This window comes from Bombina bombina, chromosome 4, assembly GCF_027579735.1.
Source record: "Bombina bombina isolate aBomBom1 chromosome 4, aBomBom1.pri, whole genome shotgun sequence".
Lineage (NCBI taxonomy): Eukaryota > Metazoa > Chordata > Amphibia > Anura > Bombinatoridae > Bombina > Bombina bombina.
Genome location: NC_069502.1, coordinates 306,766,454 through 306,791,510, shown reverse-complemented (window position 1 = coordinate 306,791,510; position 25,057 = coordinate 306,766,454). Strand labels below are relative to the sequence as shown.

Genomic DNA, 25,057 nt, shown 5'->3' with positions numbered 1-25,057 from the left:
TATCAATGGAATATATAGAAATATATATTAAATTTTGATGTATAGTATATATTGGAAATATCACATAAAATTACTGATTTTACTGAAAGATAGGAACTGAATGTTCACATAAAAATATGACTGCAGTCCAAAAAACAAAATATATACGTGTTAAAGTGAATGTAAATTTTGATGCTAAAGTTCCCGGTTTTTAAAACTTTGATTAAAAACAGGGGCACTTTAATTCATCAAAATTTACATTTCACTCCTGTTGTGAAAAAAACCTTACCTTTTAATCTTCACAGCAGCTCCAACTTCCTCTGGTCTCACAAGCCATTTCTGATGTCAGAAATGATTGATAGGTCATCCTCCAATCACAGCTTCCCCCCCGGGGGATTCAGTGTCTGATTCAACGCTGTGATTGGAGGAAGCTGGATGCCTCATTTTAGACCCAGGAAGAGGCTTTGAAATGGGTGGAGGAAGCTGGAGCTGCTGTGAAGTTTAAAAGGTAAGTTTTTTTTTCACAACAGGAGTGAAATATAAATTTTGATGAATTAAAGTGCCCCTGTTTTTAATCGAAGTTTTAAAAACCGGGCACTTTAGCATCAAACTTTACATTCACTTTAAGTCCCAAATACGCCAAATCGTAGAAAGAAATAATAAGTTCTTAAAGGCTCAGTCCACAGGGTGTATGTAAAAAGGTGAAGTCACTCTATAATTAAAAAACAAAAACAAAAGGGGTGCCTCATAAAATAACTATGCATACACAGAAGTATATATACAGTATATATAATACCAATGGAAAACAACTCACAAGTGAGATGGCACTTGAGGATAAAATGTGCTAGAAGGCAGACTGACATTAACAGCAGTCAGCTAGCTGCAAACATGGCATCTACTTCTACGAGGAACGCCAATCTCCGTAAGTATTGGTCCACTCAGCACTGGATGGAAAAACTGACAGCATCAGCTTCACAAATTGCAATAAAATCGGACTCTGTAAAACTCTGACAGTCCTGCACAAAATACTCCAAAAGGAACGGTTGAGTGCACACCCCACAACACAGTGATAGACCACAATGTGTATCCGTGTAATCGTGTTTCGTGTTTCTTCAGACAAACATACAAATTTGAAATTAAAACACTGCTTTTTAAAAGGAGGGTAAACGTTTTTAAAAAAAACAATATAAAATGTTAATTTGTAAGTATATGTAAAAATACTCAGAAGAATAAATATCATAAAAAATGGGTAATGATGATTCCATACAGGACTCATATCATGCATCACACATGCTTCTTTAATAGGTTTGAATTGGGTGAATTCCCCTAATGATGATTATTGGTTTAGTGTCAGTGTTATATGATTTGTTTTTTTTATCCATCTTTTTTTATACCTTGTAAAAGCTTATGTACATTATAGTGCTGTTATAGTGCTGCGGAATCTGTTGGCGCTCTACAAATAGCCAATAATATTAATAATAATAATAATAATGTACCGCTGAGTCCTTGTGTGGGTTTTTTCAAAAGGAAAACTCTATTACCAGTTTTACATGTGCTGGCTGAGGTGTTATAACTGTCCATGGCTGACTTTGTCTAAGCAAATCCACTCTGTGCTATGCTTAACATTGCATTTAAATTAGTACTCATTATAGGGAGACCAGCATAAAAAGCACAGATTACTATCATATAAAATAAAAGCTAATATTATTATACCCCTCCTCCAGTTTTCAGAAATGACCACAAAGACAAAACAGGATGGCTTAACACTTAAAATACATTTGCATTTGTCATATTACCTCATAAGACTCTGTTAAAGGGCCGTTAAACTTGAGATTTCAACAATGCATAACTTTTTCATACATTTATTTTTTATTTTGCTAACTTTTGCAGTAAAATACATCTGAAAATTGTGCCTTTTTCTATGGAGGTTTGGGTTACTACTTGGTAGTTCAGGTGTAAATATTATAGTAAATACATAAATATATATTTGTATTTAGCTATTAGATGGGAAATTGAAGGGAATATATATTTGTCTATTTAAATATCTGTTACATAAATGATTACTAAGTAACTAATTTGAATCAGTGCTAAACCATATTAAAGGGACATTAAACACTAAGGGATATATTATAAGTGAAGCGCTATTTTAACATGCGCCCATAAAGTAACAATTTTGCCCGTTTACATGCGCACATTAATTAACCAGTGGCTGGTTAATGCTCCCTCAAGCTCGCGGCTTCACTTTGAGTTTATTGCAATTAAACCAGAGGTCTAACCTCTGGTTAATGAACAAAAATGTGCCCCAATTGACCCCAAATAAACAGGACAGTTCATATGTATGTGCACTGGTATTACTGAGTGGAGCGCAAATATTGCTCTCGCAAAAGTGCAATTTTGCGCTCCACTCATAATCTAGCCCTACATAAATGCTAAATAAAATGATGCAATCAAAGAAAAGATTAGTCTGAAAATAGCATGTAGATGTAACTTCATTAGCTGTTTAAATATTGAAAAAAATAAGTGTAAAGGTTTAGGGGCCTATTTATTAAAGGTCTTGCGGACCTGATCCGACAGTGCGGATCAGGTCCGCAAGACCTCGCTGAATGCGGAGAGCAATACACTCTCTGCATTTAACATTGCACCAGCAGCTCACAAGAACTGCTGGTGCAACGCCGCCCCCTGCTGACTCGCGGCCAATCGGTTGCCAGCAGGGAGGTGTCAATCAACCCGATCGTACTCGATCGGGTTGATTTCCGGCGATTCCTGTCTGCCTCATCAGAGCAGGCGGACAGAGTTATGGAGCAGCGGTCTTCAGACTCGCCAGAAACACGGGCCCACAAGCTTCATTCGGAGCTTGATAAATGGGCCCCTTAGTCTCTATAAAATGAGAGCTGCCATGTTGTAACTTAGTGTCAGTTAAAAATATGTCACTAGAGTGTGCAGCCAATGGCTGTGTGGAATATAACAGTGTTCTGCACTTCCATTTCTAACAGGAACCAAAAAGCTCACAATTTCAGAATGGAATTACAGGAAAAGGAGACAAAATAAATAATGAAAGTATATTAGAGAGTTTTTTTATATATATATATACACAGTTTATTATTTTATGTTACCATCTCAAAGTGTTTAATGTCCCTTTAAGGCAAGAGAAGAGGGCAGGCTACCCCAGGATCTCTCCTAACTGCACGTATGCAGAGTACATGCTATATCTGTGTATTAGTCTGTGATTGGTTAGCAACGGTTATTGTGTTCTCACACTACACTAAATTATTCGATCAAGTTGACTAAGAGCAGGCGGACAAGTTATGGAGCAGCGATCTTTAGACCACTGCTTCATAACTTCTGTTTCCGGCGAGCCTGAAATTTGATAATTCAGCCCCTTTGTGTTTAATGTCAGTTTAATTGTTTAAAGGGACACTGAACCCATTTTTTATCTTTCATGACTCAGATAGAGCATGCAATTTTAAGGAACTTTCTAATTTACTCCTATTATCAATTTTTATTCATTTTCTTTGTATCTTTATTTGAAAAGCAAGAATGTAAGTTAAGAAGCTGGCCCATTTTTGGTTCACAACCTGGGTTGTCCTTGCTGATTGAACAGCCCCAATAAGCAAGTGCTGTCTGTCATGAGATGCAGGACATATGCAGGACACAGCAATGATGGTACAACTCTATTTTATTACAGAGCATAGCAATACACATCTAGTCAGGTTGATTGTACTCAACTAACTGCGACACAGACTACCGGACCTCAGCCCCACCCCCAACTAGTGACATCACATCCTGCTCTCATCACATCTTCCCCTTTTTCAAAGGCGAAGCATACATTTGAATATAACAAATAACAAAGTATACGAACAGAGTATACAACAACATTTTTTTTTCCAAACAATATATAAACACATAAATTACATCCTGACTTGGACATCGGGGTAGACTACCCTAGTCCACAGTGACCATGGGATTATTCTGCCCATACTTCCGGTCACTGTTCTAGCTAAAGTCAGTCCCTATATCGGGCCGGAAGTCTCACCACTCTTCCGCTTGATGTAACTTTGTATGAACTGTCCTCTGATACAGAAGATGGTGAATTAGAGTCCGCTGGAGGCAAAGATATATCCCTGCTGTGATCTTGCTGAGGGGAAGGCACCTCTCTTAGAACAGGGGCTCCCACCGGCGGTGTTACTGAGGCATCCAGTTCCAGACTCTCAGGTACAGGCTGAAGATGTCTTCGGTTACGGCGTGTAACCATCCCTCCCTCAGTAAGGACTGTATAAGACCTTGGTTCTGGAGAGCGGCCAACTACCGTAGCAGGCGTCTTCCATTTCTTCTCATCATCCAGTTTAATTCTGACAGTTTGCCCCGCATTCAGTTCCTGTAAGGGCCTGACAGAATGTCTCCTGTCGTAGATGAAACGATAACCCTTTTTGGCCTCTTCATCCCTCCTAAGGACTTCGTCCCGAGGAACAGGGCCAGGCGGCTTGAAGACACCCACTGAGGGTAAAGTGGTGCGAATCTGGTGTCCTAGCATCAGCTGTGCCGGGCTAAACCCGGTAGCTTGAATGGGCGTCGCCCTGTATGACAAGAGGGCCAGGTACGGCTCAGATTGCTTTAGAATGAATTTTGTTGTTTGAACTGCCCTTTCAGCCATTCCATTGCCTTGCGGATAATGTGGACTTGACATGGAATGTACAAAGTCGTATTCCCTGCTGAAAGCACTGAACTCTGTAGAAGCAAACTGCATACCATTATCACTCACCAGCTCCATTGGAATGCCCCACCGGGCGAACAAGCTCTTCAGGCGAATGATAACGGCTTGACTTGTGATATCATTCAGGGGTGCAATTTCCAAATACCTGGAATAGTAGTCGATCACAACAAGGAACATTTTTCTGTGCAGTTCACACAAATCAGCAGCTATTTTCTGCCATGGCCCCGCAGGCAGCGGAGTAGAAATCAAGGGCTCCCTTCTCTGAGTAGGCCGGCGTTCCCGGCAAAAGGCACATTTAGACACGTGATTTGCAATGTCGGAGCTGATCCCAGGCCACCACACAGCTGTAACTGCCCTTTCTCTACACTTTGTAATGCCTAAGTGGCCATCGTGAATCCTGTTTAACATCTCTTTCCTCATGCTGACAGGAATTACAATGCGGTCTTGGAACAGCACCAACCCCTCCAGCTCCGTGAGCTGCGACCTCTCTGGCTGGTAAGCACTTAAAGACATCCAGGCTGCCCGGCTCTCGGGCCAGCCTTCTTTTATGTACTTTATAACCTCTTGCAGATCTGTGTCCAAATATGTCTCTTTCTTTATTTCCTCCAGTTTCCTTGAAGAAATGGACTTAGAGGCCAGAACTGAATCAACATACACTTTCACATCAGATTCTGTGGAGGATTCTTCAGCAGCAGCCAGTGGGAGCCTGGATAGTGTATCTGCCACAACCAGTTGTTTCCCCGGCACATGCACTGCCTGAACATTGAACCTGAGCAGTCTCATAAATTCAGCAAAAGACATTACAGTGATATCTGCTCATGTGTCAATCTTAAAATCAACTTTGGCTCCCATTACAGTAAAAGTAACTTTCCAATCTTCCTCTGAGCTTGGCCGTTCCACAACGGACCCCACAAAAGACACTTCCTGACCCTCCTGGTCACTGTCCACCTGCATCTCCTTAATGTATTCAGTTTTACACACCACTTCAAAATGGCCCATTCTGTTACATTTTCTGCATATTTTATCTCTGGCCGGGCATATAACACTCTGATCATGGGCACGGTAGCACCGTGTGCATCGGGCATATTGCGCCCATCCACTTCAAGGCCTTTCCATTATTTTAGATCTACCGCTCACACTGTGCCTTTCACTAGCAGTTTTCCTGGGCTGTTGCACTTCATCCACAATACTCTCAGACCTCAGATCAGCACTCTGCTTTTTCACCAGTTCACTCTGGCGGGCCATCCTAATAGCCCCATCTAATGTTAAATCAGGCTCTAACTGCAGCTTCAGGGAGACTTCAGCATCTGCAATTCCAATAACAATTCTGTCTCTGATTTGCTCTTCTTTAGCAACACCAAACTCACAGAATTCAGCTAGTTCATACAGGCTGCGCACAAATGACTCCACAGATTCTCCCACACGCTGATTACATTTGTGAAAACAAGCTCTCTCGTGAATCACATTTCTTTTGGGCACAAAGTGGGCACTGAGTTTATCCATAACTATATCAAAGTTAAATTCTTCCCCTTCTTGGAAAGTAAAAGCATTGAACACTGGCTCCACATCTTTACCCATAGAGTATAAAAGAGAATTAACTTGTACATCACCACTCTCCTTGTTCAGTTTGGAAGCAATCCGGAAGCGCTGAAACCGCTGACGCCATGTGGGCCAAGCTGCAGGCTGAGAGAAATCAAAAGGCTCAGGTGGGGTAAACTTAGACATTGCAATCGATCAGGAACAGAAGCGCAGGCCAGAACTTCTGACACCATGTCATGAGATGCAGGACATATGCAGGACACAGCAATGATGGTATAACTCTATTTTATTACAGAGCATAGAAATACACATCTAGTCAGGTTGATTGTACTCAACTAACTGCGACACAGACTACCGGACCTCAGCCCTGCCCCCAACTAGTGACATCACATCCTGCTCTCATCACACTGTCCATGGTCTGAACCAATAATTGGCTGGCTCTTTAGTTTAGATGTCTTCTTTTTCAAATAAAGATAGCAAGAGAACGAAGAAAAAATGATAATAGGAGTAAATTAGAAAGTTGCTTAAAATTGCATGCTCTATCTGAATCACGAAAGAAAAAAATTGAGTTTAGTGCCCCTTTAAATTTGTGTTTAATGTTCCTGTTATATGTTTCATTAAATGTATTTCAAATTGTAAATACTTGTGTTTTTACACTTATGTCCTCCAAAGCCTAGATTTGTGTGTGCTCGATCTGCTGATAATTTATGAGTGCTTTACAACCAGCTACATTTTCCATCAGTGCATGATATAATTTGGGGTCCTTGTTGCGCATTGATCAACTGGGTGATAGGTGTCCTATGTGACTCACTATCTTGAAGTAGATGTACAGGAGGATCATATATTGAGATAAATAATGGCATCATTATTTAGGCTGCCAAAGGGTGTTGCTGTAAAGGTGATATTACTTTTTACAAAGGGATTTTATTAAATTTAGGTCAATGAGTCTTTCTGGTTTAATATGCTAATATGTGAGTAGTGTCACCTTTGTCATATTATGGGCTAGATTACAAGTGGAGCACTAATTTAGAAAGCACCCGTACATGGGCAAATTAGCCCATTTATGGGTGCACGAGAAATAACCAGCCATTGCAAGTGGTCAGACCTCTGATTCATTTTAAATATCTTTTTTTTTTTATTAATAACTGCAGGAAGCAGTGACGGGAGTGGGGTGTTAGGAAAAAAAAAAAAGATACTGAAAAATGCCTTAACATTGTGGTCTATGGGGACTGTGTTATCCCTGTAAATATGTATATATATATATATATATATATATATATCTATATGAATATATATGTGAATATACACATATTAACTCATAAATATATATGTATATAGTCATATACATATATATTTATATTTGCTGCCCATAGCTGCTTGACTTACCCTTTCTCTGTGCAAGTTATCATGCTGTGTCTGACGGCATGAGAACGAGGCTTCCATTGGAGCCTATAGAAGCGCACTCTTGTAAGCGCAATGCTTTTGTGCAATACGAATGCAAGGCCGCTTTCACATTGCACCTCAATTGTAATACCAGCACACGTTTGCTGAGTGCAAATAAGTTGACTGCAAATATCGCTAGCCTTATATTGTTTTTTAGTGGATTCAGGTTCAGTGTCCGTTGATGATGCTGGACAATACCCTTTTTCCCTGGTTGTTTTGCATGATAGGTTGATGACACTATTGTACACCTTTTACATTATGTTTTTGGTCTTGATGAATTGCTTGGATGGTCTGCTGAGTAATTTATCTACATTGAAAAAAACCATAAGGTAAGTTTTACTTTGTACCAATGAATGGAAAAGTTAAATAGATAACAATGGTGTGTAGTTTTTTTTTCTTCTATGCTTTACTCACAAGGCTGCATAATAGATGACATATCAGTTGTATACACACCCAATTCAATTCCTATAATAGCTGCAATTGGTATGGGGTTTCTCTCTATTTCTTCCAACTCAATAAGATTTTCTCAATAGGAGAACCACTACCCTTTTCCCTAGCCACCTTGGACACCCATTATCGTGGCTTTATAATCATAAAATCTATGGGCTAGATTACAAGAGGAGTGCTAAATTATCGAGCTCCCACAAACGGGTAAATTTGCCCATTTGCGGGAGAGTGATAATTAACCAGCCATTACAAGTGGCTGGTTCTTAATGCAGCAAGCTCGCAGTAGCAATTAGTGCTCAGAAAATTAAAACAGAGATCCAATCTTTGTTTAATTTTCTAAAAGTACCCTAAATGCCCTCAAAATAATACAAATAATAACAAACTACACTAGGCAGTTTTGGGGCTTTAAATTTGGTGGTAGTGTGGTGTTAGGAAAAAAATGGCACTGAAAAGTGTCTTTACATTGCGGTCCATGTGAACTGTGTATTCTCATAGACCACAATGTAAATATATATGCATATGCTTATTAACACATAAATATATATGTATATCAGCATAAACATATCACCCATCGCTATGCTACTTACCCCCTTCACTGTGAGAGGTTCTGATGCCAACTCTGGGCTAGTTTCTATTAAGGTGGTAAAGTTTGGAAACCGATGGTGATAGAAAAATTCTACATAGACTTTAATGGCGATAGATGTTTTTACCAACAGTTTCCAAACTTAACCAACTCAATGGAAACTAGGCCTCTGTTGGCATCAGAACGAGGCTCCCATAGGAGCCTATGGAAATGTGGATTGTGAGTGCTAAGCTTCCTAACAATGCGAAGACGGAGCGTTAAATTATCGTGCACTGGTATTACAAAGTGGAGTGCTAATATCGCTTGCATGCATGCGATATTTAACGCTCCACTTGTAATCTAGACCCATGTGTGATAGTGTATTTTTCGCTTAGCACCATAGACTCTTATCTCAGATGCAGCAAGCAAATATCTAGATGGTTAGATAACACAGTCTATTAAACATTAATTTTCCTCATAAGTAAATCCTAATTATATGAGCTTACATAGGGTACAATTATGTATCAGTGTTGGGATAAAGTAATTGTTTGCCATTGGCTGATAATAAAATCTGTGTTGAAAGTACTCAAAGATGGTATGAAGCTCAGTGTAAATCCTGCAATAATACCATTAAAGGGACATAATACTCATATGCTAAATCACTTAAAACTGATGCAGTATAACTGTAAAAAGCTGAAAGGAAAATATCGCCTGAGCATCTCTATGTAAAAAAGGAAGATATTTTACCTCACAATTTCCTCAGCCCAGCAGAGTAAGTTTTGTGTAAAAAGTTATGATTCAGCTGCTGCCCAGCTGCAGGTAAAAAAATATATATATATATGAAGAAATGAACAGCAGCCAATCAGCATCAACAGTGCTGAGGTCATGAACTCTTTTACTGTGATCTCATGAGATTTGACTTAACTCTCATGAGATTTCATAGTAAACTTCCTTAAACTGAATAAGGAAATTACATGAGAGTGCACAAGGCTCAATCCCTTAGCTGTCCCGGGACAGACATACTGATTTGCTGCTTAGAAGTCCTTTACAATGGGATGTGGCTACTGAGGAACTTTTGAGGAAAAATATATTTCTTTTTTACATAGAGATGTTCAGGTGTTATTTTCTAGTCAGCATTTTACAGCTATGCTGGATCACTTTCAAGTGTTTCAACAATTGGTTATCATTGCCCTTTAATGCACACATTTTTATGCATTTTTTTTTTTTAAAAAAAAGTCAATAAACTGTAACTATTGTGTAAACAAATTATACTCACCAGTCCAGTTTGAAAAATGCCTTAAGGTTGTTTGTTATGGCTTCTAAATGAATAAAAAAATTGCCATAACATACAGGCAATGTTTTCACTCTGTTCTTCTAGGGTTACATTACAGTGGAGGGGACATATAGTGATATTTTGCCTTAACATTGCTTGAGTGCAATAAATAAAGCTTCTATTTTCGCTCTAATTTTTACAAGTCCAAGTTAAATTTTAGCTATCGAGTCTAGAGCACGCTAACATCTGTACATCGGATAGCACAGGTGTGCTAAGGCCCTCACATAATAGACTTCCTGTAAGGGAAAGAAGTAAAATGTATGTTAGATATCACACTGTGCGCTAAGGAGTGGATGCGCTAGGCCTGATGGTGCCCAAGTAGTGCAGTTCTTCATGAATTTAATTTGTTGTTGATATTAAGCCTAATAAATTGGGACAAGAGATTACTGACAGATTATCACGGGGATCACATAGCTATATGGAAATAACATTTTATATTGTAATGTTGGTACCCGCCACCAATTTATGTGAATGGTTAGGATGATATGGGTTTAGAGGTTGTGAGATATTTGCTAGTGTCATTATAATTATTTAATAGACGGAAAGACCCAGGACCATTTTTTTTTTTTAAAGAGAATGATAGTTTATTTTTAGATAAAGGGTCTCATGTCTCTTTGTATTTTGGGGTGAGGCACTGTCCCATCCCCTATAATTTTGTTTCAGATGCTTATAGATCCTTTTACATTGCAGTGTCTCACTACCTGATTGCCACCAGGTTGTGAGTCATCTAAACTGAAAGAGGTCACCTGCCCATTTGGTGCTTAGGTGGGTGTACTAAGATACAAATTAGAAGAAGTGATACAAATCCGAGGTAGATAAAATAAAAAGGCTTTTATTGATATACAATCCATTAAAAACACATGTTAGAGTAGGACTAACAGGTTTTACGCGTTTCGGCTAGGTGCCGTATTCATAAACCTGTATACTAAGATCTCATTATAACCCCTAACACCATTAAAGGCACCTAATAGACAGGTGAGTGCAATTTCTCACCTAGAAGGATGAGTGACCCTTCTATTTAAAGAGAGGGTCTTCTCTTTAATATGGTTTGTGTGTGTGTGATGCATAGTGTCTTTAGAGCCTCCATTATAGCCACAGTTTCCCTTACAATAGCTGTATTAAGGAGATCATTAGCAAAAATTGCAATTACCTCCTAATGACAGGGGCATAAGGACTTTTTTTTACTTACAGCAATCTTTTTTGTCACATATCTATGTGCTTTTAGGCAAATAAAAAGGAGCATAAGGACTCTCATTTGAGTAATGGGACTCCTCACCATCCAAAAATTGATGCATCAATTAATATAATATAAAGGCTTTCTGTGTCTTGTAAGACAGGTGATCAGGTCACTTGCATGTTAGAAAAGCATATGAACTGAATACATGTAAACACTTTAATATTAAAAAAGTGTCCCAAAGTAAAAAATTTAAAACTAAAAAAAACTTGCCTAAAAAGGGTAACATCACATAACTATCCTATTTTTATGCTACGATATACATTTTTACATGAATCATTTCACTTATTTTACATTTTGGCAGGTGCGTGTTGCCTGGAAAAGGGAAAACTATAAAAATATGTCTGGCTATAAGGTCAGTTATTTTTGGAAATAGTAAAACACTTTTCCATTTCAGTAAGCGTTAAAGGATGATGCTTTTGGCAATAAGCTAACTCTATAAATAGAATGATATCTCTCATGGGCAAACCTAATTCATGCAATATTTCAGTTTTGTAGCAGTTTGCAAAATAAAACCCACATGCAGAGATTAATATTTGTTCAATTCTCCTTGTACTTGAGTTGCTTAAAGGGACAGTCTAGTCCAAAATAAACTTTCAGGATTCAGATAGAGAATGTAATTATAAACAATTTTCCAATTTACTTTTATCACCAATTTTGTTTTGTTTTCTTGGGTATTAGTTGAAAGCTAAACCTAGGAGGTTTCATATGCTAATTTCTAAGCCCTTGAAGGCCGCCTCTGTATTTTGACAGTTTTTTCACCACTAGAGGGTGTTAGTTCATGTGTGTCATATAGATAACACTGTGCTCATGCACGTGGAGTTCCAGTTCTGATTGGCTAAAATGGATGTATGTCAAAAGAACTGAAATAAGGGGTCAGTTTATAGATGCTACGATACAAGGTAATCACAGAGGCAAAAAGTGTATTCATATAACTGTGTTGGTTATTCAAAACTAGGGTAATAAAGGGATTATCTATCTTTTTAAACAATACAAATTCTGTTGTAGACTGTCCCTTTAAGTTAAAATGCTATTTGAATAGTTTACAAAATACACCCTTCAGATTTGTTTAGCACACAGTATTGTATCAAGTAACCTAGGTCTAGAGGCAATGCAGATTTATCCTAATGGTTCCATTTTAGTAACATGGTTTAAATCGGTAAGCTGTTATTTAGTGATATCATTCTATATGTGGGTAGCTTAATGATAGAGGCTCCTTGCAGGTGATCTGATCATAACTATGACCAGCGAGTTTCTGCAGTAAACTGCTATACCAATGGTACCTAAATTACAGTCACAAGAGTTAAAGCGCTTTACCCATAACCTCCCCCAACTGTAAAAAAAAAAAATTAAACATAACTCTTCTGTACCCCCAAACTGAAGTGAACCTTAACTGCCACTGGCCCAGCCACATAAAGCCACCCAAACCATTATTCTGTACCAGTTCAATTATCCATAACATTGACCTTTCCTCACATCAGTACTCTCCATGGGACTCCATCATCATAATACCCCCTCTAAAATAGATACTATATTATATGCCATCACAAATCCCCCTTATAAATTCTAAAAATTAAAAAGTCATAATTCCAACTAAGCTTGAAATTTTATTTACCTGAATTTCAGCTCAAGAATCATCATTCTACTGCCTCTTCTGGCCATCAGAAACAGATCCAGATCTATTTTTTTTTTCTTTCCTCATTGAATTTTATCTGCTTAAGTGTTGTATGGAAGATAAAAGCTTTGTACAACTGCGGCAGTACACACACACTTGAGTGTGTAATAGAACATATGGGCAGGGGACATATAGGGTTCGCTACACATTCGTCACAAAGTCGTGTTGACAGGTTACCAAGTTAAGAACTTGTCCACACACCCTTCAATACATGAGGCCCTAATTGGTCAAATTGGCATTGTTAGCATCAGACTTCAAAATTGTATTTATACTTAGTTATCATTAGCAATTTTAAGGAGGTGTAGCACAAGAAGTCATAACACTACAGATAGTGGGGATGATGACAAAAGACTGATCACACAATTACTTTAACATACTGCTGGTAGTAATTTAAAGGGACATGAAACCCAAAAAAATTATTTCATGATTCAGATAGACAATACACTGTTAAAGGGACACTGAACCCAATTTTTTTCTTTCCGGATTCAGATAGAGCATGAAATTTTAAGCAACTTTCTAATTTACTCCTATGATCACATTTTCTTCATTCTCTTGGTATCTTTATTTGAAATGCAAGAATGTAAGGGTTGTCCTTGCTGATTGGTGGATACATTCATCCACCAATGAAAAAGTGCTGTCCAGAGTCTGAATAAAAAAAAGCTTAGTTGCCTTCTTTTTCAAATAAAGATATCAAGAGAACGAAGAAAAATTGATAATAGGAGTAAATCAGAAAGTTGCTTAAAATTGCGTGCTCTATCTGAATCACGAAAGAAAAAATTTGGGTTCAGTGTCCCTTTAAAAAACATTCAAATGTACTTATATTATCTAATTTGCTTCATTCTTTAGATATCCCTTGTTGAAGAAATAGCAGTACACATGGGTGAGCCAATCACATGAGGCATCTATGTGCAGTCACCAATCAGCAGCTACTGAGCCTATCTAGGTATGCGTTTAAACCAAGCATATCAAGAGAATAAATCAAATTAGATAATATAAGTGAATTGGAAAGTTGTTTAAAATTGCATGCTCTTTCTAAATCATGAAAGAAAAAAAATTGGGTTTCATAGGCCCTTTAAGATTTTTTTTCACTATCCCATTTTGGGCCAGAATGCTATTGATAATGCAGGATAGTGCGCTCAGAATAGCGCAAATCTGGTATTACAAGTCAAAGGTACATACTTTTACCAGAGAATCTTTAGCGTAGCTGAAATCCCTAAAGCCTGCATAAGAATTTGAATGGTGAGCGTGGTCACACTAAATTAGAGAGCAACACATAACAGCGCTGTAAAATGCTAGCATGACTGGAGACCTAAAGTTCTTCAAGATAAGTATAACAAAACATATATTAAACATATAAAATAAAAGTATTAAAATTAAGTATTACACACACACATATTATCAGTAATATATATGTATTTTTATTAAAATAAATGTATAATAAGTGTTTTAAAGTGCTATGGTATATGACAAGGTGTTTGACTGGGATATTTATATATGTGTTTGTATGTGTACATATGTATGTGCAAATATACACATACATACATACACATATACTGTACATACACTCATACAAATAGACAAACTTATATGTACACATTTGAGCCTTTCCCAGTCAAACACCTTGTCATATACCATATAACATTAAAACAATATTAACAGCACGTTCTTAGTTTTCTCGCTTTATGTATGCTAAATATAGTTTACACAAAATACAATATAAAACCTTCATCAGTCACCGCACGTCAAACAAAAATTATATCCGTGACTCACAGTGCCTGGAAAACATTGCAATTTAAATAATTTATAAAAAAAATAATAAAAAAATGGTAAACAGAGTATTTTTAAGTGCATAGGGTTAGGGCAAGCGCTCAAAAGACTGAGCCAATCTAATATTCTATATAATATAATACCTGTTATCAGTGCCGCAAGTCAATTAAGTTCGAGGTTGTGCGCTATACAAGTATTCAATTATTATTAAGTATGTAAAATACAAATTTATTCAGCTCATATGAGGCTAAATATGATGTGAATAGACAATTAATATGAATTTTGCTGTAAAAATACACAAAATGCCGGCATCAGAAAATATAATACCTATATTAAGGAGTTAATACTCGTTAAGCACAAAGTATAATTTGCGCCTGTCCAGCTTCTGTAGCAGATATGCCTGTGGTGGGTTAGTGATCAAAATCTACGTGTTTCAGCAGCATTACCTGCTTTTGCCTGCATTTATGATCTGTCGTAGCGCTTCTGAATGAATACAGCACGCATATGCTGCTCCCCGTAGCTTTATTAAGCTTTCCTTAGATGGTTATGATGTTACAACAGTGAACAGTACAGAAGCCACAACAGCAAGCAGTAAAGGAGCCATAGATCCCCTGGAAAGCTGAAATCACCTGCGAGAGTACTTTACTGCGAGTGTACTTCACTATACAGACATACGGAGTATAACCGCTCTCACACATCTGATACACTGTATCTAACAAGACCACTGTGAAAGAAAATAACATCCTGTGATTGAGCGATCTGGATTGGACATCTAGTAGTCACGTGACTAAGAAGTCTCAGCCTTTACAGCAGTAAGATCTATAAGGTACCTCATAGCTATGCATAGTAAAAAAACGAATGCGTTTTAAATAAATTCCTATCACCATTCTTTAAGAATTATCAAGGATTACCAAGGATTTCACTATAAGATTGGACTATAGATATCCTAATCACATCTACTAAACGGACATAACTTGTGCTCACGCACTATCTATGTGTTTAAAAAACACAATTTTTTTTTTTACATTTCAGTATTTTTTAACATTTAGTAATTTTGCATATATACGGCTAGATTACGAGTTTTTGTCGGTAAGGCTTGCGGTGCTAATGCGCAGTATATGCTCACCGCTCACTTACAAACAACGCTGGTATTACAGGTCTTTTTAAACCCGGTGTTAGCCGTAAAAAAGTGAGCGGAGAGCAAAATTTAGCTCCACATCTCACCTCAATACCAGCACTGCTTATGGTAGCGGTGAGCTGGCTAAATGTGCTTGCGCACGATTTCCCCATGGGAATCAATGGGGCTGATTCGGCTAAAAAAAAGTCTAACACCTGCAAAAAAGCAGCGTTCAGCTCCTAACGCAGCCCCATTGATTCCTATGGGGAAATACTTTTTATGTCTACACCTAACACCCTAACATGAACCCCGAGTCTAAACACCCCTAATATTACACTTATTAACCCCTAATCTGCCGCTTCCGGACACCGCCCCCACCTACATTTTACTTAAGAACCGCTAAGCTGTTGCCCCCAACATCGCCGACACCTACATTATAGTTATTAACCCCTATTCTGCCGCCCCCAATGTCGTCGCAATCTACCTACAATTATTAACCCCTAATCTGCCGACCCCAACGTCGCCACCACTATAATAAAGTTATTAACCCCAAAACCTAAGTCTAACCCTAACCCTAACTTAAATATAATTTTAAAAAATCTAAATTAAAATACTATTATTAAATAAATTAATCCTATTTAAAACTAAATACTTACCAATAAAATAAACCATAATATAGCTACAATATAACTAATAGTTACATTGTATCTATCTTAGGGTTTATTTTTATTTTACAGGCAATTTGTATTTATTTTAACTAGGTAGAATAGTTATTAAATAGTTATTAACTATTTAATAACTTCCTAGTTAAAATAAATACAAATATACCTGTAAAATAAATCCTAACCTAAGTTACAATTACACCTAACACTACACTATAATTAAATAAATTACCTAAATTAACTACAATTAATTACAATTACATTAAATAAACTAAATTACGAGAAAAAGAACTCACTAAACTACAGAAAATAATAAAATAATTACAATTTTTTTAAAACTAATTTCACCTAATCTAATCCCCCTAATAAAATAAAAAAGCCCCACAAAATAATAAAAATACCTACCCTATACTAAATTACAAATAGCCCTTAAAAGGGCTTTTTGCAAGGCATTTCCCCCAAAGTAATCAGATCTTTTAACTGTAAAAAGACAATACCCCCCCAACATTACAACCCACCACCCACACACCCAACCCTACTCTAAAACCCACCCAATCCCCCCTTAATAAAACCTAACACTACCCCCTTGAAGATCACCCCACCTTGAGACGTCTTCACCCAACCGGGCAGAAGTGGTCCTCCAGACGGTCCGAAGTCTTCATCCTATCCGGGCACAAGAGGTCCTCCAGATGGGCAGAAGTCTTCATCCAGGCGGCATCTTCTATCTTCATCCATCCGGAGCAGACCGGGTCCATCTTCAAGACATCAGACGCCGAGCATCCTCTTCGTTCGACGGTGATTGGAACAATGACGGGTCCTTTAAATGACGTCATCCAAGATGGCGTCCCTTCAATTCCGATTGGCTGATAGAATTCTATCAGCCAATCGGAATTAAGGATAGAAAAAATCATATTGGCTGATCCAATCAGCCAATCGGATTGAGCTTGCATTCTATTGGCTGTTCCAATCAGCCAATAGTATACGAGCTCAATCCTATTGGCTGTTCTAATCAGCCAATAGGATTAATACATTTATTGAAGTGGCGGCGATGTCCGGTTAGGCAGATTAGGGGTTAAAATTTTTAATATAGTGTTTTCGATGTGGGGGGGCCTCGGTTTAGGGGTTAATAGGTAGTTTATGGGTGTTAGTGAACTTTTTAGCACTTTAGTTAAGAGTTTTATGTTACGGTGTTAGCCCATGAAACTCTTAACTACTGACTTTTAAATGTGATAGGAGTCTTGACAGGAGAGGGTCTACTGCTCACTTTTTCCAAGACTCGTAATACCGGCGTTAGGAAAAGCCCATTGAAAAGATAGGATATGCAATTTAGGTAAGTGGATTTGGGGTATGCTCGAGTCACAGAAAAAAAGTGAGTGGTACACCTGTACCTGCCAGACTCGTAATACCAGCGGGCGTTAAAAAGCAGCGTTGGGACCTCTCAACGCTGCTTTTTAAGGCTAAGACAAGACTCTAGGCGATAGTATTTTGCTGTTTTCAACAAACTAGGAATCACTAGGAATACTATTATTGTTTTTTAGATTGCTAATATATTTTAAATTAATATTTGTTTTTATATACAGTATGTATTATATTTTCTGATGCCAGCATCTTGTGTTTTTTTTACAGCGAACTTATTCATATTAATTGTCTATTCACACCATATTTAGTCTCATATGAGCTGAATAAATTTGTCTTTTTACATTCTCACTCCTTTTTTATTTATTTTATCAGTTTTGTCTCAGTCTTTTGAGCGCTTGCCATAACCCTATGCACTCATTCTGATTAGTTCACATTTAGAGAGATTAGGGTGAATACTTGGGTATAGCATACTGATTAATTAAAGCTATCACACAACCCACACTTTCTCAAACAGAGTATTTTTGTCCAGTACTCAGTGCGTTTTGTCTTAGTGTACCTTCATGTTAGTGATTGAGAGAAAACCCAAACAGGGTTTTGTAGTGCTCCCCATAGAAGTCTAAGAGGAGTGGGATTTTAGCATGGCCGCGCTATCCAATGTTTTACTTTCAGCTTGTAATATGAGAGCAAGAATAAGAGCACTATTTATTTATTTAACTTCAGCTGTGTTAGCGCTCAATAGTGCCAATATTTTTGCACTACACTTGGTATCTAGCCCTTTGAATTTAATGTGTTGTAAATATATAGGAATACCTTTTGCATAGATAACTTGTAATTGAAAAAAATACGGTTATGTGCTCCATTTAAGAAACTCAATCACCTCCGGACGGAAAAGTTGACCACTCGCAACTAGTGGTGGGGTTGCACACTTTGCAATTGTAAATGCAGGCAGGGTATTGTTACCCACTAGGCACACTGCCGGGTGGACAAGGCAGAGATGTCTGCCCCTGTCTATCCAGCCAATGATAAATCTAGGCCTATGTCTAAGGTTGACAAAATGCTTTACTCTTTAGGTAATGTCCTCACGAAACAGAAAACTACTATACAATTTAGCCAGAGTCAAGACAGATTAGGGTATATAGCAAATTAATTATACTGCCAGATATTACACTGAAATGTCCTAAACCTAAAAATGCATTCACACCTCAGGCAATGCAATAGTAGTGTATTGTTTTTATTTATAAGAATTATAATACAAGTTTAGACTCATTCTTCAGAGTACTTTATGTTCTCCTTCTGGTTTCAATTCCACATTTGTTTTTTTCTTTTTTAGGGGCAAAGTAAAGGCTGTAACATTCCTGATGCCGATGGACATGAGAGAGTACAATGAAAATCAAATGACTTTCCAGGACCCACAAAATCAGAGCTCAAATCACTTAAGTACCATCATTGAAAAGGATCCATGACCTGTGAATTTTTTAAGACTGACTCATTATGATGAGCTGGCACTGAAATGATAGCTGGGGATGAGGTTACTCAGCAATAGGTGTAAGCCGTCTCATATGGACAAAACAATCGCTTTGGGTCTCTAAGCTTTTGTTATTAGAAACCTGAGGACATTCAAAACAGCATAATGCTGTTATCTTACATATATCTGTTCAGCAATCTCAATAGCATAAATTCTTTTATTTAACTTTTGTAGTTGTTACTATATACAATGTGCCCTTTGATAACAACAAAAGGTCAGTTTTATAATGTCATATAAGGAAATGTATTTATCTTTTGTTCATAAAGAAATTAAATAAACAAGTGTTACTTTATGTTAAAAAGTAATGGATACAAAACAATATTCTTTTCTAATAAACAGGAAAGATGCATAAGAAAGTCTGTAAGATCCATAGTGCTTAGCATATAATTATTTTGCGGGTTTTACAGCCAGAAGTAATATTTTTTAATGCCTCATTATTTGCTGCACATTTATAATAGAAGAAAACCCATTTTTCTATTTTTTTTACTTTGCTTAAAAGAATTGTATTTAGGGCTAGATTACAAGTGGAGCGCTAATTTATCACACACCTGCCAAACGGGAAAATTTGCCCGTTTACGGGCACGCAATAAATAATCAGCCTTTACAAGTGGCTGGTTAATACTACCACAAGCTCGAGGTAGCAATAAGAATTTATAAAATTAACCAGAGATCTCATCTCTGGTTAATTTTATAAATGTGCCCAAAATGGCCCCAAAATACAGTATAGTGTATTTAAAAAAAAAAAAAAAAATTGTAGCAATTTTATTTTTTAATAAATTAACTGCACTAGGCAGTATTTTGGGGGTAAAGTTGGCAGGAGTGGGGTGTTAGAACGAGGCTCCCATTGGAGCCAATGGAAGCGTGCTCCCGTGAGTACAATGCAAACGTGTCAACATGTAATACCAGTGTACATTAGCGTGCGCTGGTATTACTCAGTAGAGCGCAAATATCGATTTCACAAAAGTAATATTTAGCACTCCACTTATAATCTGGCCCTTAATCTGTTTCAATACAACCAATGTAACATTGTAAGCATCATCTTTAATATATATAGGAGCCTCCTGTACCTTGTGCCTGTGTGTCATGCTTATCACAAGCAAGTCAAAGGCCAGGGATGGGACATTTTTCTATTTTCTGTGCTGATGATAACATTTCATGCTCATAAGATAGAAACAGTGACATCATTTGTAGGGTGGACTAGTTAAACACAGCAGACATCAAAGCTGTAGGTATGAGTAATGTAATTTGTTCCTGCAGATAGTGAATTTCACTCCATCCAACTCATAGTAAAGTAGTTCTGGGGTGTCAAGTTCTGTTTAATAAAACATTTTCATGCAATCTTTTAAGATAATTAAATCACCTTATTCAAGATTAATGCTTAAAGTATAGTAATAATTTATATGCCCGAAGTGTAATAAAGAGAAGCAACTAATTATATGACTTGATAAACAAAAACTTTTGTGATATAGCAATTAACAAAACATTTCTAGTTTTTCCAACATAACTTTACAGATGTGTACAGAGAACGTGTCATTGACATTATTTATGTTATTTATATATATAGGAAACATTCAAACAAAAAGAAAATATAAAGTAATTTCCTACTATCATTTTGTGTGTATATAGAGAAGAATTTCGTTCTAAACGTCTGCAATCATGAGATATGTGGACTAAATGTTTCATAAAACATTAACTTTAAATTTATCTGAACTATAAATTGTGGTTATGATCAGCATAAGTCATTAATCTAATAGAATGTCTAACCCTTTGAGTGCTAAGCTGTTTAAAGTTTTTTTATTTTTTATAATATTTTTTTTTTCAACTTTTTTTTTTCACAGATCCCCAAGACTTACACTGTTGGAAAGGTTAGGTGATTTCCAACGGTGGGTCTTGGGGGTCTGTAGCTGCTTAGATGCCTGAGATACAGGCTTCTAAGCAGCATGCCCCCTTTTCCTATACTTAAAGGGACAGTAAACCTTAAAAATAATGTTATATAATTCTGCACATAGTGCAGAATTATATAACATTATATTAGCCAAACATTTATAAAACGTAATTTCCCCTATTAATTTTAAAAAAACAACGCTGTTTCACAGACCCGCTCTCTGCTGAGCGGGTCTGTTATATTTACTCAGAGCATCGGGCCAGCTGTATAGTCACAGCCCAGCCCGACCGCGCCATAAGACTAAGTGCAGCTCGCTCCTGTCAAACAGCGAGCTGAAACAGCGTTGTTTTTTTTAAAATTAATAGGGGAAATTACGTTTTATAAATGTTTGGCTAGTATAATGTTATATAATTCTGCACTATGTGCAGAATTATATAACATTATTTTTAAAGTTTACTGACACTTTAACATTCAGCTAGATTACGAGTTTTGCGTTATGAGTGAAAAAGCTTCATAACGCAGCTTTTTCACTACCGCTGCTATTACGAGTCTTGTAGGTATAGCTGTACCGTACACTTTTTTGGGGGTCACGCAACGTAACTACCGCACCTTTCAAAAAGTCCTTTTTCAATGGGACTTCCATAGCGCCGGTATTACGAGTTTGCCTGTCTGGCCAAAAAGTGAGCGGTACAGCCTATAACTACAAGATCTGTACCGCCACCTGAAAGTCAGTAGTTATGGGTTTTACGTTACAAAGCTGCACCATAAAACTCATAACTAAAGTGTTACAAAGTAAACTAACACCCATAAACTATCTATTAACCTCTAAACCGAGGCCCTCCCGCATCGCAAACACTAAAATAAAATTATTAACCCCTAATCTGCCGCTCCAGACATCGCCGCCACTATAATAAACATATTAACCCCTAAACCCGCTGTACTCCCCCATCGCAAACACTAGTTAAATATTATTAACCCCTAATCAGCTTCCCCCAATGTTGTCGCCACTTACATACACTTATTAACCCTTAATCTGCTGTCCCTAGCATCTCCGCAACCTACATTACTGTTATTACTGTTATTAACCACTAATCTGCTGCCCCCAAAATCGCCTCCACCTAACTACATTTATTAACCCCTAATCTGCTGCCCCCAATGTCGCCGTCACTTTACGAAAGTTATTAACCCCTAAACCTAACCCTAAGTCTAACCCTAACCCTAATGTAACCCTAACCCTAACACCCACTAACTTTAACATAATTAAAATAATTCCAAATAAAACTTACAATTAAAGGGACATGAAACCCAATTTTTTTCTTTCACGATTTAGAAAGAGCATACAATTATAAACAACTTTCTAATTCACTTCTATTATATATTTTATTTTGCTTCATTCTCATGATATTCTTTGCTGAAAAGTATATCTAGATATGCTTAGTAGCTGCTGATTGGTAGCTGCACATAGATGCCTCCTGTGATTGGTTCACCGTGTGCATTGCTATTTCTTCATTAAAGTATCTAAAGAATGAAGCAAATTAGGTAATAGAAGTAAATTGGAATGTTGTTAAAAATTGTATTCTCTACCTTAATCATGAAAGAAAATGTTTGCGTATGGGGCGGAGCTAGCCGTCAAGCTGGAGAGACGTGCCTGGAGTGAGCTCCCTGCTATTTGCCTAAATTAGTTATAAACCAGCCGAATAAAATAGCTTTTTTTCTACCTATAAAGGAGGACCGTTAGGGATCTGTGTCCCTACTAGCTGGAAATAGACTGACACATCGGATCGAATAATATATCCACTTAAAGACTTCAACTTCTTAATACTGGGGCCTGCTTTACCCTGGGCCTGTGGAGATATATGGTGGAACATTACAGCAGATAGCCCTACAGAGCACATCTGGTCCCCCAACACGCAGCCCTGCCTGTGGGCGAGAGAAAGCTTTGCTCAATCATCACTGTTGTCCGGAGGGTCGGGGCTCCGCTCCGGTACAGCAATTTACTGATGGCGGCCGGATTCCTAGGGGAGATCAGAGGTCACGCGCATACAAGGGTTACAACTGCTAACCGGACTTACCCCTTGACTGCCCTTCCACCCGGAGTCGCAATCGGGTCCTTACCAGGAACCGCAAAAAAGACTGTTAGCGATCGGAGGCTCCGAAGTGCGCCACAACTTTCTTGGCGCGAACCTCCGCCATCTTGCGACAGGATCTCCTGTCAGTACGGAACGCTCCTGCCCTTGCATTACAGGACCGGCGGAGCGGACATATCATATGGATCAGGTGAGATCAGTCATTAACACAGCCTGAGTCCTTAATATCCTATCCAGCTGCCCATACTTTACTTGCTTTACACCCGCCAGCAGCTAGTAAACTAAACTAAACTGTTACCTACACTGTATATCAGGGCAAACTTATACGATAGTATATTTGTGCAAGACTGCCCCTACTCGCTTAATAATTTGACCCTTGAGCTGAGCAATAACCTGTATTACTACCCCTGACTGTTGGAGCTCATTCTATAAACTGCAGCTTGGGGTTCTTCAACAATCCATCAGCCCTTATGCTGTATAGTTCTACCTCATATCTAGCGAACTGGATTACTAAGGCAGGACCCACTGAGCCATCCCCTGGGGAACCTATACATAGTATCTGGCATACGAGGTTTAAATAAAGCAAGGGGAAACATCAACCTCCAGCCTGCCCTACTTTAATCCCTCAGGACCTGGCTCTATTGAATAGGGGCCTATAGTCCCAAATTTAGATTCCTCTTGGTTCTATCCACCCTTGACACTGGGAACCTGGATATAGCATATATCATCAAGCAGAGATACTAACCCCTCTCCCTACCATTTCCCACCTCGCTGCAGGTGGGTCATATCCTCATTCCCTTCACCCACTTCGTCGAAAGGAGACACATCCCCCGGGGAGTGGGGTACATTCTGAGGACTGGGACCACTATACATACTGCCCTATACGGCAAGACCTACATATGAACTAAGAAAGAACATATATTACAAAAGAAGAACTTCCCAGGTACTCACACGTCTGCTTCTACAGAGACAGGACACCTGATCTATAGGCGCGCAGATTACACTGCTTTTGATAATGTATTGCCCTTTTCCTTAGAGGATCCAGATTGTGGCAATATGTAAATAACTCCTAGGAGTCTGTCCCCCCACCCGCCGGCCAATGTAGCAACACTAGCATACGAGTAACAAGCAGGTCCTCAGCAATAACAGTTAATTACTAATAGACAGTCTCACTTGCTACTGTAATAAAATGTCGCAGGCTCATAAACGTAACAACATCGCCCAGAAACTGCCCAGACAAGATCAGAGGATTAATATTCAGACGCAGGTAGTGTTTCTGATACCCAGGTCGGTTCAACATTAGTAAAGAGAGCGTCACAAATCCTGGGGACGGATACCTGCTCTAACAACAACATGATGGACACCATGAAAGCATTGTTAGCCTCACACCATGATTCCCTATCGAAAAGGTTTGACAGATCACATGCAGATTTGAAGAGAGATATAGGCCTCATAGGAGAGCGGACAGATGCGTTGGAACGCAAGCAGGAGGATCTTGCAATAGATCACACTAATCTTCTTTCTTATTCTCAATCCCTAGCCACCCAAATTACAGATCTGGAACTGAAATTGGCGGACCTAGAGGATAGTTCGCGCCGCAACAATATACGGATAAAAGGTATACCAGAATCTGTTTTACCACAATATTTGGAGAAGTACCTACGGAGGCTATTCGAAGCAGTATTGGGCCCTGTGACAAGTAATGAAAACCTTGTAGATAGAGTGCACAGAG

At 38.1% G+C, this 25,057-nt stretch overlaps 1 protein-coding gene across 1 annotated transcript in view; it reads left to right on the top strand.

Moving 5' to 3' along the window:
• The window catches only part of CCDC195 (coiled-coil domain containing 195), a 52,070-nt gene extending 31,107 nt beyond the window's left edge, over window positions 1-20,963 (top strand). Inside the window, exon 3 of the mRNA XM_053709005.1 lies at window positions 19,159-20,963. Within this exon, the coding sequence (XP_053564980.1) occupies window positions 19,159-19,291 (133 nt within the window). The 3' untranslated portion in view covers window positions 19,292-20,963. The remainder of the gene's footprint in view (window positions 1-19,158) is intronic.
• The last annotated feature ends 4,094 nt before the right edge of the window (window positions 20,964-25,057 follow it).